Source organism: Aulonocara sp. 'chitande type north' Nkhata Bay, linkage group LG8, assembly GCF_057382095.1.
Source record: "Aulonocara sp. 'chitande type north' Nkhata Bay isolate Kocher_YH1m ecotype deep benthic linkage group LG8, A_spYH_male_GT1.1, whole genome shotgun sequence".
NCBI classification, from domain to species: Eukaryota; Metazoa; Chordata; class Actinopteri; order Cichliformes; family Cichlidae; genus Aulonocara; species Aulonocara sp. 'chitande type north' Nkhata Bay.
The window spans coordinates 23,476,179-23,488,325 of record NC_141351.1 but is presented as its reverse complement, the minus strand read 5'-3'; the positions used below and the strand labels follow the sequence as shown (position 1 = coordinate 23,488,325).

Here is a 12,147-nt window from a genome sequence, read left to right as displayed (position 1 = left end):
AAGATTATGTGAGTTTGAAGTTCACCACAATTCAGTTGAGTGGACAGGATGAGTAATTAATCTCAGTGAGATAAATATGTTGTTTCACTTCATAGGCTGTTTAGTCCTTTTTATTTAAAATTACAGCCTTGGATATAAAGTTGTTTTTCATTGGTGTTTCTATTTAATTTGACCTTTGTGAAAAGAAATTAGTTTGTTTTTGTCCCCCACCCCAGTCCAACCTAAGGACAATTGAACAAGATAAGACCATGAAAGCAACTCGCTTGTTTCACAAGCCTGAATTAGACCTTGCAATCAAAGCACAATGATTAATCTTTAACTTTGATCTTGCACATATGTTTGTAAGGCTTAACAAGGTGTGTAGAAAGTTTCATTAAAAACAAAGTACTTAAAAAAAACAAAAAAAAACCTACTTGTACATTGCAGCCTTTTGAAACCCCCCTCAGCTCCTCCGTACTTTGATTTGACTCTTTTCAGTGCATCAGCTTCGAGACTCTTCCTTGCTATTGGTTGTTCCTTATCTTTGTGCATATGTGTGAATTTAAACACCAAAATAACAGCACATTTAAGACACATGGCTAACACAGGGCATTTACTCGCAGTAAAGATGTAGTAGTAAATAAGAACTTTATTTATATGATAGAGTCCTAAAAGGGAGATGAAAAAATGGTGAGAGATACAGCATCACATAAAAGGAAGCTTATAAGAACGTGGTTTTAGATTTCACTGGGTTTTTTTTGCCTGGCTCATCTCCTCAGACTGGTGGATCGAAATCCATCAGAGGTCCTGATGCCTCAGTTCAGATTGTCTGCCTGCAGCATAAACCTTCCTTTTTGTTGTATTCTGTATTAGCCCGTTGGCTTTTTTTTTTTTTAGGTGTGCCTGTCTGTCTAGTTCAATGTGTCTGTGGAATTCAAACCATTGCTACAGCTGGTTTGGCTCAAATAAATAGAACCTAAAGTAGTGAAGAGTAGATTTGATCTGGACACACGTGACATAAATCACTATCACCCAGAGTATCTTCTGTTGACCATAACTTAAACACTCGTGTCATCCCCCCCTGCAGATGGAAGCGAGCAGAGAGCCGCTACACCGTGGAGAGAGCTGCCATCATCAGCCACTGGAACTGGCTCCAGGCCCACATCTCGGACTTGGAGTACCGCATCCGGCAGCAGACGGACATTTACAGACAGATCCGCGCCAGCAAGGTCGGTCCTTCCATTTATTAGACACGTCTGTGCATTTTAGTTTTTTTTTCTCTGATGTGCAGAAAAATCTTCCATCAAGTGTAATAAAATCAGAAAAGAGTCCTTTTATGTGTATTTCCACTGACACTGTAGGATGAAGAAGCTCTGTGATGCATTTTAACTTGTATTAATTTCTTTATCTTTGAATTGAAAGTATAACTCTCATCTCTCGATTTCTCAGGGCTCAGTAGAGCTGGGAGGTGTTTCGCCAAGTGGGGTGCTTGCAGGTGGGACAGAAGTAAAAGCAGAGCCTGTAAACACTCAGGTAAACAGATTTGTTTCTTTAAAAATTGTCTTTTTAATAGAACAGTAGCTGCTAGTGGCTTAAAACCATTGTTTTTATTCTTTTTGTTGACCTTTTTATTGTTTTTACATAATTTCTGTCACATGTATTGTTGCATTTGTACATGGTCACATGAAATAGGACAAACATTTAAAAAAATGAGGTCACTGTATGCACGAGTAATCCCTGTGAGTCAGTCTCATAAAGCAGTAAACAGTTCAAGACAGAGGTTGTCTTTAATCAACCCAGCCACTATCTTGGATAGATTAGACAGACTGTTATCAGTTAAAATGGCAATTTTTACTATTTTTATATTCTTTTGATTTAGAAAAACATTTTGCCTGCATTAAAATACAACCGCTGACACGGTTTTCATAGCCCCCCTTTTCTTACTTAGCAAGGCTGATCCCATCATCTCAGGTACACAGCTCTGGCTGCAAGTTGCACAAGCTCCACCCACCAACTGTCCAAACCTTATTTTTGAGATGCACAACTAATCAGAATAAGTTGAAACTGTTTAAGACGGAGGATGAACCGAGATGAACTGAAAGCTTAACAAAGGGATTATTTTTGAATGAAGATGAGTTTAAAGATTTATGTAAGAGGCGAGCCTCAGATCAGTTTTTGTGAATACAAAGGGAAGAATACAAAAACAAAATTAGACAGCAGTAAGGTTACAAAATTTTCTTCTTGTTCTTCCAACAAATAGAAAATGGTGCAAGATAAAATCTTTAGCCTTCATCAATTCTTATAAATAACCCCATTCATTCTTGGCTCAAGTGTATAATGTAAAGATAAATAAATATTAATGAATGAATATTAGTTGTAGCCTTTATTCAGCACTTTGATCTTCGGATGCTGTGTTAGTGGGTAAATATAAGCAGCTCTGCTTTAGTCTATCCCTGAGAATGACTGAAATATTGAGCTTGTTTGTTTTCACACAGGTGGAAATGAAATGGTAAGTGTTCACGGGAAATTGTGTTCTTATCTGTTCCTCAGGTCTGACCGAATCAAAGCAGTTTAGAAAGGAAAAAAAGCTCCCTAACCCTCAGATCCAAATAATTTCTCTTGATGAGTCGGCCTGTCTGGGTGTTTAAATTGTTTATGTCTGTTCAGCTGCAGCTGTGCAGCCTCCCATTGCAGCGGTGTACATTTGCTCTACTGCATGTTGAACCTCATTAAATTAAATGTTTTTCTGTCTTTAAGGTAATCCGATTTGATAGCAAAGCTGCTATATAAATGGCAGTTGTTTATAGTAGCACGTTTCATTATACTTGACATATTTAACACAAGCTTTTAAAAAACTGTTTAAAATAAAAATATCAAAATGTTGCAAAGACGTAAAGTACAAATTAACACACGCTCAGCTATTGAGTTGAAATGATAGAGAAATGTGGAGCAGATGTTTGTGAAATGAGACAAGGTTGACTGGAATCATGAAACTGTTCACTTGTGTAAAAGCTTGCGGAAAAAGTGCTTCAGGTTTTTTATCTTGATGGTTTAAGCCTTGGGAGAGTGAAGGCCTTAGCCCAAATCTGGACTGAATAATTCAAGGCCACAGGACCAAGATGATTTAGTTTGTCTCTAATGCAGTTTCCTGAAATACCGCCGGCTGCCTGAGTGTTCAGCGTGGTCAGCCTGCCAGTTAACACGAGGTGTAGTCTAACTGGTTTTGGTCTTATCTGTCGATGCAGGACGCCGGTTCAGAACGTCTGGAGCACACGGGCACCGCCCATATCAGCAGCACAGAGCCGGGCCCTTGGAAAGGTCAAAACGGGCAGCCAGTCAACGGCGTCCTCAGCAGGTACAGCTGCTAATGATTACCTCATTTTGAGTTCTCGGAAAGGCTCGCTGCCTTTCCAGGAAACGCGAGAGGGGAGTCCTTCGTTTGGATTTGCAGTTAGAGAGATGCTGATTTTAGCTGGAGTGATTAGTAGAAAAGTAATTAACCTTTTTCACAGCAGACATTTCAGCTGGAAAAACATCCACGTTAGTCATCTTTGCATAGTGGTGTTTTGCTGTGGTAATAAATGGACCCAACTATAATATTTGTCTCATGTGCTTTTCACGCAATCACAATATCCTCTATGGACAAAGCTTTGTCTGTGACTTTTGTTTTTTGTAGTCTTAATACTGCATTTTTTTAAAAAAAAAAACTGGCACATCTTCTAAACATCAGCTTCCCTGAACTCATTTTTTTCTTAGCAAATGTGAAAGTGTAGCTGCTAGATGCCGCCTGATGAGACATGAAACATGAACATGAAACATGAAACTTTAACCTCCAGCTCAATAGTGCAAAGTTTGTTGAACTGCACCCGTGTTTGAATCAGGGATTTTTATTTAGTTTATTTTTGTTTCTGTTGTGTTTAGTTTTCAGGATGATTTTCTCCGTTTCGGTTTTGTTTTGATTATTAGTTTCAGTTATTTTTTTTTCATTTCACGCAGTCAGTGGACACAGTCCTGTAGATATGTGTCAGTGAACTTCTGTACAAAAATCTACATAACATTTGTTTTTGTAAGTGTGCATAGGTTGTTTTTCACCTGGTTTTGGTTTTAGTTTCATTTTAATTAACTGTAATGACCTCTGTGAGAATGAAGTGAGTAATAATCGTGTGAGCTCAGCCTCCTACACGCTGTGCTCAGGCAGCTTCCTCATTGCTGATGAAGGTTTCTAAAGCAGGCCATCTCCTGTTGTTAGTGCCATATGAGAATAAGTCATTCTTTTTAAAATTACGGTAACCAAATAGGAAGCCACCTGACAGAATCGGCTTTACTTTCAGTAATGACTTCAGTGGATTTTAATGAAGCAGTACAGAATTTTACCTTCATGCTGTGAATAATTTGCTAAATACAGGCTCTTTAAACGTCGATGGGTGAATCGGAGTTTCCTCTTTTTCAAGTAAATGATATTTACAAGAAATTGTCAGCCCTGAAAATTACATTTAAGCTCTGTTAACACAAAAGAAATCTCCTATCACATACTGACCTGTGAAAAGTGTATTTTGGATAAAGTTTTCTGTAGCGAACGCTTGTTTATGTGCCTCTACATCATAGACATTAAAATTGGTGCAGTTTTGCTCCTGAACCTGTGGGTTAGAGTCACTTGGAGTGGGTGTAGAATTGATTTGCTCTGAAAATGCACCAAATTTCAACCCACTCGTATGGTGCTACAACCGCATCCCAAGGTAAATTTTTATTGTGTAGGTTCATGCTAAGGTTTCTGAAGGGGCACCAGTTGACTTTAATTAATTATAATAAAAAGGTGTCATAGGACAATGTATTGAATTGTGTGTCCAATGTTTGTGTGTGGAAACTGTTGAAGTTACATCCTGAAATATTCAGACTCTATAATACATTAGATTAAGTATTGTTCCAAACACAAGAAAGAGTGTGAAAATGTCCTCACAGATGGTTATTTGTAATCCTGTCACATAGGGTCAGCTCACATGTCTTGTTATTATCTTGAAGCCTGAATCCAGAGTTTAGGATGCTTGATGTGCTCAGTGATTTCGATTTTTTTAATTTTTTTTTTTAAATATTTGCAGTTTTTTGTTTTGCAAAGTTTATAATACTTTGGGCACTGTATCATACAGACTGTACAGCTGCTAGTACAGTCTGCTATCTCTGAGGTGTAGCACATCTGGCAGCTAAAGTCACATTGATGAGTTTTAAGCTAATGAGATGCACTCACAGCTACGAGCACGCCAGCTTTTAACAGGTGCTAAATCTTCTCTCCGTGTTGTAGGATGGCAGAGAGCACAGACGCCAAGCATCAGCAGCCGTCGGCCTACGACAGCACATGCGTGGCTGCACGTACGCGGCCGCTAATCAGCTGCCGCCGGCGGCGACTCATTCAGCCCAACACTGTGCCCAACCTTAACGGCAAGGTGAGTTTTCTGCTCTGTGTGATTATTCTTGAGTTTCACTTGAAAGAAGCTGCAAGGGCACACGCGTGTGAAGGAGTCTTTGTGGAAACGGCGCGAACATGCTGAATGTTCAGTTTCGCACATTTAAGAGCAGTGAAAGGGCTTTTTGTTAGACAGCGCCTAGTGTTTTAGGCTTCACTCTTCGGCTGGTGCGTGACCTAATAACTGAGTAAACGAGAGATGGGGAAAGTAGGGCATCTTTATTCAGAGTCGAACAACAAAGGGTAGTAATGGCCCCATGTGACGACTCACAAGTTTTAGTTGAGGGGGGAATAGAAACGTTTCTCTAATTGTTTACACCCCTTCCCACTCTCTGGGAGACTGAGTGTGACTTTAAGTCTCTAAATGTGTTGAGGCTTTTAAACTGAAAAATACTACTACAATTATGCAGTCATATTTCTCCTGCTTGTTTTTATAAACAATATTTTTAAAAAGGAAAAAAAACAGACTTTCAAAGAAACAACAAAAAGGTCCTTCAAATCAAAGCATGGTGAACCACATGATTCAGAAAGAGAGAAAATCCTATCAGTTCAGCAGGACATAAGAAGCTTAATGCATCTTTTACATTAAACAACTATTTACATTATAAAATCCAAATCGTTCACAGCTGTCGTTTTAAAATGCTGTGCCTCTAAAACAGCTTCTCTTTTTTAACATGTTTTTATGATGTAGTGAAAAAGAATCTTAATCATTTCATGATTAGTTATAAATAACCCCACTTTTATGTTTACAGAGTGTCAGTATTTACAGTGTTGACCTGATTGGTTTATGTTCCCTCCTTATCGAAGCCCCAGGTTGATCACTTTGTGGACTCATCGTCTTCCACTGATTCAGGATAGTTTGGTGATGATCTGTTCATCATGGAGCACATCACAAGGCAAAAGTGAAACCAAGTGGCTCAGAGACCACCTGATTTTACACCAGGAAACTCCCTAAATCATAGCATAGAAACTTGAGGCACTACCACAGCTTCTTTAAAGAGTGTGCTGAAAGAGATTTAAATGTACTATATTAGTGTGTAATAATATGGTTGGTTTCAGTAGTGAGGAGGAAACACTGATTATTTCTGTGGGACGAAGTACAGCGAACTAAACCGGTGTCAGATACGTCCACGCGTGTTCATCTAGCAAAACATAATCAAAATAGGAGCTGATATCTCAGATGAGATGGAGGACATTTTCTGCAGAGGAACTTTTGAACACCAGTGATTTACAAATTCTAATAGGTATTGTCTGATTATATGGGGGGGGGGTTCTAGTAGGAGGACCAAACTCATTAAACACAACATGGCTTAAATAGAGTGGAACACAAACTGAAATGGCTCAGTATGAAAAAAAAATGGCACAGCTAAATAGGAAAAAAATAGAATAAAATACAAAAGGTCAATGGAAAAGAAGAAAATCTAGATAAAATTCAACAAGGAGCTTAAGGAGTGGGTGCAGTCTGTTCTGTTTTTGTATCTATTAAAAGAGAAAGTTTCAGTAAAGTACCAGCAGAACTAATAATAGAGTAATTTTAAAAATGGGGGGAATAGACATAAAGCAGGCACACGGAGCATGACGTCAGCGGCTCTAAAGAGCAGAACATTTTCTGGCATGACTCACTCAATAAGTGTTTAACGGCCGTGTCAGTGAAGCCGCTGAATTATTAATAATCACAGCTTGGCTGTGAATGATTTGCAACCGCTCTCGTTTGTCCTCCTGGCAGGCCCCGAGGAGCAGCTGCATCCAGTGTAACTGCAGGGTTAACCCCACCTGTGTGATGTGCGGTGGCTGGCCCACCCCCAGAGAGGACCCTCAGTACGAGCTGCCCACCCTGGAGCGCCTGTCAAGGCTGGATCTTGGCGTCCACCCCATCCTCTCCTTCCCCGACGGTCAGTGCTGGTCTCAGAGCGGAGCTTGAGTTTACGCAGCCATTTCCTCCTTTACATTCAGAGGGGAAGACAAACAAGGCGTGGCTGTGAGCTCAGCAGGAAGTTCTGCTGAACATATTTAGTCATTTAGAGTCTTCTCTCTCTCTGCGCAGCAAGGAACTCACATAAATGAAGACAGGAATTTCTGACTTTACTGCAAATCAAAACATGAACAGTTTTACACGACACGGACAAATGAAGCAGTAGGTTTGGCTGAAGCTCACAGAATAGATTATCTAAGGTTGCAGTGTAAAGCACACAGCCTGGTGCCAGATTCAGCCTATCAGGACGTCTGATTTGCTCCCAGAGGGAGGGCAAAACTTTTCAGGCAGTTTAGTGTTCTATTTTTGCTCTTAACGATAAATAAAATGTGTAACCAACAAACCAATAAATGACAGGAAATAAGTTTTATTTTTTAATTATACAGGGGGGGAAAGTGTAATTGTCTTAAGTCTGGGTTGTGGGCTGCTCGTCTGTTTTCCTGTAATTTAACTGGGTTATTTCTGAAACTCTGAGCCCAGAGGAGATGTGATGTCGTGTTTTCTTTTCACTGTTTAATCATTTTGTTTTTTCTTAAGCTATTTCAGGGTGTCTCATGGATGTAATTTTCACTGGGCACCTAAATTTGTTTACACTAAAACAAAGGGGGAACATTTTGGAGGTGACTTTAAAGGTTATTAGTGAACATTTGGACCGCTGCTCTGAGGCTTGTTTCATGTGAATCACTAAACTGCAGAAAACTCTTCAAGAGTTTATAGCACTAATTTTAGGAATATGTCTTTTGTATTCTTGGACTTGGCATGATTCATATTAAGGATGATAATTTCACCCACCCTCCACCCCAGACTACTTGAAATGCTATATTTGTGGCAGATATTTGTGTTTTTTCTCCTGTGAGTACAGCAGCATGCAATGTCACAGCTCCATACAGACCTTACCAGTCTGATCCCTGGTAGCTACAGCGCTTTCTTCTCCTGTTCTTGTTGCTTAATGGTGTCTGGCAGCCTGTATGTGCGTTACTGCTGCGTTCTTGTTCTAGTAGTAGTGCTTCAGTAGTGGATATTCCCTCTGGGGTTAAAAAAACAAACAAAAAAAACCCTGAGGGAATATATTTATTAGCTGAAGTTGGGCTGCACTGTGATGTAATATCAGTTTATGCTACTATGTGCTCATCTGAACCTCAATTTGCCTAAAAACGCTCAACACTTAACCCTCATTACATTTGAGTTTTAACACATCCACGGAAAACTTTGCCCCCTGGTGGGGGTAATGTGAGTGTAGTTACAGAAGTGCCCTCAGTTTGTCCTCCTGTGTGAAAAAAGTAAGCTCCTGATTGGCTGCCCCTTGGAAACATCTGGAAGGTCGAGATGTGTGCCTGAGAAGAGCCAAGTGTAGAAAAAAACTGCCCGAGACTGAGTCAGCATTTATCTCGTATGCTGACCTCGTTAATTTGAAAGTTTCACCGTGTTTAACGTGAACCTCCGTCACCATAACAAGAACGTATTTGACAGAATATGAGGGAAAGCATAAAATTTTCTTCAGGAAGTTGATTTTTCTGAGTCTCGTTTCCTCTGCCGCTGTCTTCCTCAGACGTTTGTATAGGTCTGCGCCTGCAGCAGGTGATGAAGAGCCAGTGGCAGACCAAGTCACTGGAGAGGAGCAAACCACTGAAGAAGCTCTCCCTCAAACACAAGCTCTCCTCATCCAAAGAGAAGCACAAGTTCACCAACTCGCTCATGGCAGTCAGTAAGTATGGGAGCTGTCCGAGCGGCAGCTTTCTGCCATTTGACGGCAGCACACGAGCACAGCGACGCCTCTGAGATCACATCACCCAGACTTAAATACGACCTCTCACATTCAAAATAAATATAAGACGTGAAGAAACAGACAAATGTGTACAAATGTACGATGTTACGAAATGTCATTTTTAAAGTCAGCACATTATTGGGACACAGTGTGATTGTTGTTCAGGTCAGGTTTCTGCTTAATTCCAGCTGTGTAGGTTTCACAGTTCACTCTGTCCTAGTAGCTGCCGTATTTCCTAATTTCACGCAATGAGACGCTTCTCAGAAAAGAATCTGCCTTCTGAGAAGGCCCGATCTCGATGTCATATCCACTCAGCTGAGAACAGAGCAGCTGTTGATTGGTTGTTATCCTAGAGGAGAAAATACGCATTTACTAATTCCACCATCTCACACGTGATGATTTAATATCTGACATATGAACATAAGCCAACTAAAAACTTCAGGCAGTGGATTTTTAAACTCAACAAAAGTCTTGGAGTAAATTTTTATTATCTGAACATGTTTGTTTTAATGTGTAATGTAAACGTCCATGACTGTGGAAGCGCCGTCAGTTGTCCTAACCTGTGACATATATGACAGTAACCTGATGTACTCCTGGTGTTGCAGGATTGGGCCACAAGAGAAGCGCTGAGAAGTCGAGGACAGTTGACAGCAGCGTTGGCGGAGGCGGCGGCGGCAGCAGCGGCGTGATGAACGCGGCCAGGCTGGAGGGCCAGGCTGTGTGCAAGACAGAGCGGCTGCAGGCCATCTCGACCCCGTTAGGGCCGTACGACAAGAACTACAGCCGCAAGAGAATAAGGGAGCACTCGCTGGAGAGAGCGGACTGTGAGTTACACGTCTGCAGCAGGGACTGCTTTAATCTGAGGTCCCATCAGTGAACCCGCCTGACTTTTCCTTTCTTTCTTTCTTTCTTTCTTTCTTTCTTTCTTTCTTTCTTTCTTCCAGCCTCCCCCAAGCTCTTCATGGACTCGAGCACCCCCTGCACGACTCTAGCCAACATGCACTCGTCCCTGCACAGCCCCCTAACACGCCAGCTGTCCACATCTTCAGAGAACTCTGTGCCGCTGGGCCTGAGCAGCCAGAGTGTCCCGAGCACGCCTGTAAGGACGCCACCCCAGATCTCACACCTTATTTGGATGATTCAAATCATCAGTCCGGGGTTTTTAAAAATGCTTGCTGTGTTTTTTTTAAGCAGGCTTTACTGCAGTCATATATTTTATTAATGACATTCATTTATTTCAGTAGCTGCGTGGAAATCTGATGGTTTCACATGACACAAGATGACAAGCACAGCATTAAAAAAATGTGTTCCAGGGAAAGTCTTAGACGGGGTGTGTGTGGGAAAGCTGTGCTGTAGTGAGGAAGACGGGAAACAAACTGAGACTTCTGCGGCGGCAGCATGCAAACAAGCTGCGAGCGTCACTGTCTGATGCGTTTTTGGCGCCATTAATGCGAACAAAAGTAAAAGTTGAGGCTCGGTGTGAGAAGAACACTCCCTCGATAAACACTCATCACACAGTGTTTGTCGCTGGGCGGAGGTTCAGACGTTAAACTCGAGCTGAAACTTTTTTGTGGTTGCTGGAGCAGAAAAAGCAGCAGGAAACAAAAACACTCGGCAGACTCGTTGCGCCAGCTGCTGCCGTATCCGCTCTGTAACTCGTGATCTGTGACCCCGTTCGTGGTCGGAGCGCTTTAACGTGCTGCGCTGTCTGGGCTTGTTTTTGTTTTTGCTTTTTTCTCTCATTTTCATCATTATTATTTTAATAATTTTACTTTATTTTAATTCATTATTTTCACACTTCAGAATCAGGCTGTCTGTGTGGATGCTTAGCTTAGCTTCAGGACTTCTTAGCGAGTAATCTGAAACCATGAAGCAGCATTTTACTGATTAACCTGCTGCTGTGGATGGGCTCACTCCAGAGGTTCTCACGGCTGAAGTTCAGTCTGCTTTCAGCGTCTTCTTCCTGCCGTGTGAACTTTTGGAAGCAATTTAACTCGTCCTACTTCTTTTTTGTGCTTGTATTGAATTGCATGTACTCATCTTCACAAACTTGTTACAAGTCAATGATGTTTTGTCTTCATTTACATCCAAAGTTGAGTCTCTAAACCTCGTAAAGCCTCTTTTTCACGGATATTAAAGTTCATCTGGTGATTTTCTTGGAGCTGGATAAATCTGGAGCGCTCGGTTTTGCCTCGGTTTGTTTTTCGGGAGCTGAAGGAGTATTTGGACCTAGAAATGGTTAAATGCTGCAGACTCGACCAACTGATTGTGACCTGCAGGGCATCTTCAGCTCATTTGCACACTCACCCTAAAACATGAGCGTGTAATTGTTGCCTGCTGGTCTTTTACACCAACATGGACAACATTTATTAAACAAAGTCTCCTTGGATTAAGGAGGAAACCTGTAAATTGTAAATATCCAAATGTGTTTGTGAAGTGAGCTCATGATGACCTCAGTTTCTATTAACCTTCATCTTTTGGATTAACATGATGACACGTGTCATCCTCCCTGCAGGCTGTGAGAGCGTTTGAGCTGAAAGTGTGTCGGAGCCGGTCGAGTCGTTATTGTTTGCAGACTTCTGTGTAAAGTCTCGCTTGTTTACACTCCTTTGTTCTCCAGCAGCAGCCAATCAAGAGGAGGCGAGGTGAAAGCTCCTTCGACATCAACAACATAGTAATCCCCATGTCTGTGGCTGCCACCACCCGCGTGGAGAAGCTTCAGTACAAAGAGATTCTCACGCCCAGGTAAACCGATACCTGCATGGAAAAATACCACTCTGCTGTGGCTGCTGGTTCCCTGCACTCACACGTTTTTGTCTTGTTTTCTAAAGCTGGCGGTGTGTGGACGCCTTCTCGCAGCCCATAACCGAGGAGGAGAACGAACGCGAGGTGAGAGAACCACCTCATCTGTGGTATTTATCAGATTTCACGTGTTAAGCTGGGATGTTAGGATCCGTTCAGGAGATCCTGAGC

At 41.5% G+C, this 12,147-nt stretch overlaps 1 protein-coding gene across 4 annotated transcripts in view; it reads left to right on the top strand.

Annotated features, from left to right (window-relative positions):
* Nucleotides 1-12,147, top strand: part of LOC147323814 (KAT8 regulatory NSL complex subunit 1-like) — a 44,420-nt gene that overhangs the window by 29,877 nt on the left and 2,396 nt on the right. For 3 of the 4 annotated variants that reach the window (XM_086304407.1, XM_086304408.1, XM_086304406.1), the window contains 10 exons: nt 1,067-1,208; nt 1,429-1,512; nt 3,225-3,334; nt 5,276-5,417; nt 7,164-7,329; nt 8,959-9,114; nt 9,780-9,998; nt 10,119-10,273; nt 11,795-11,919; nt 12,006-12,063. In XM_086304407.1, coding sequence (XP_086160533.1) covers nt 1,067-1,208; nt 1,429-1,512; nt 3,225-3,334; nt 5,276-5,417; nt 7,164-7,329; nt 8,959-9,114; nt 9,780-9,998; nt 10,119-10,273; nt 11,795-11,919; nt 12,006-12,063 — 1,357 coding nt within the window. The remainder of the gene's footprint in view (nt 1-1,066; nt 1,209-1,428; nt 1,513-3,224; nt 3,335-5,275; nt 5,418-7,163; nt 7,330-8,958; nt 9,115-9,779; nt 9,999-10,118; nt 10,274-11,794; nt 11,920-12,005; nt 12,064-12,147) is intronic. The other variant, XM_086304409.1, reaches the window with a different exon arrangement.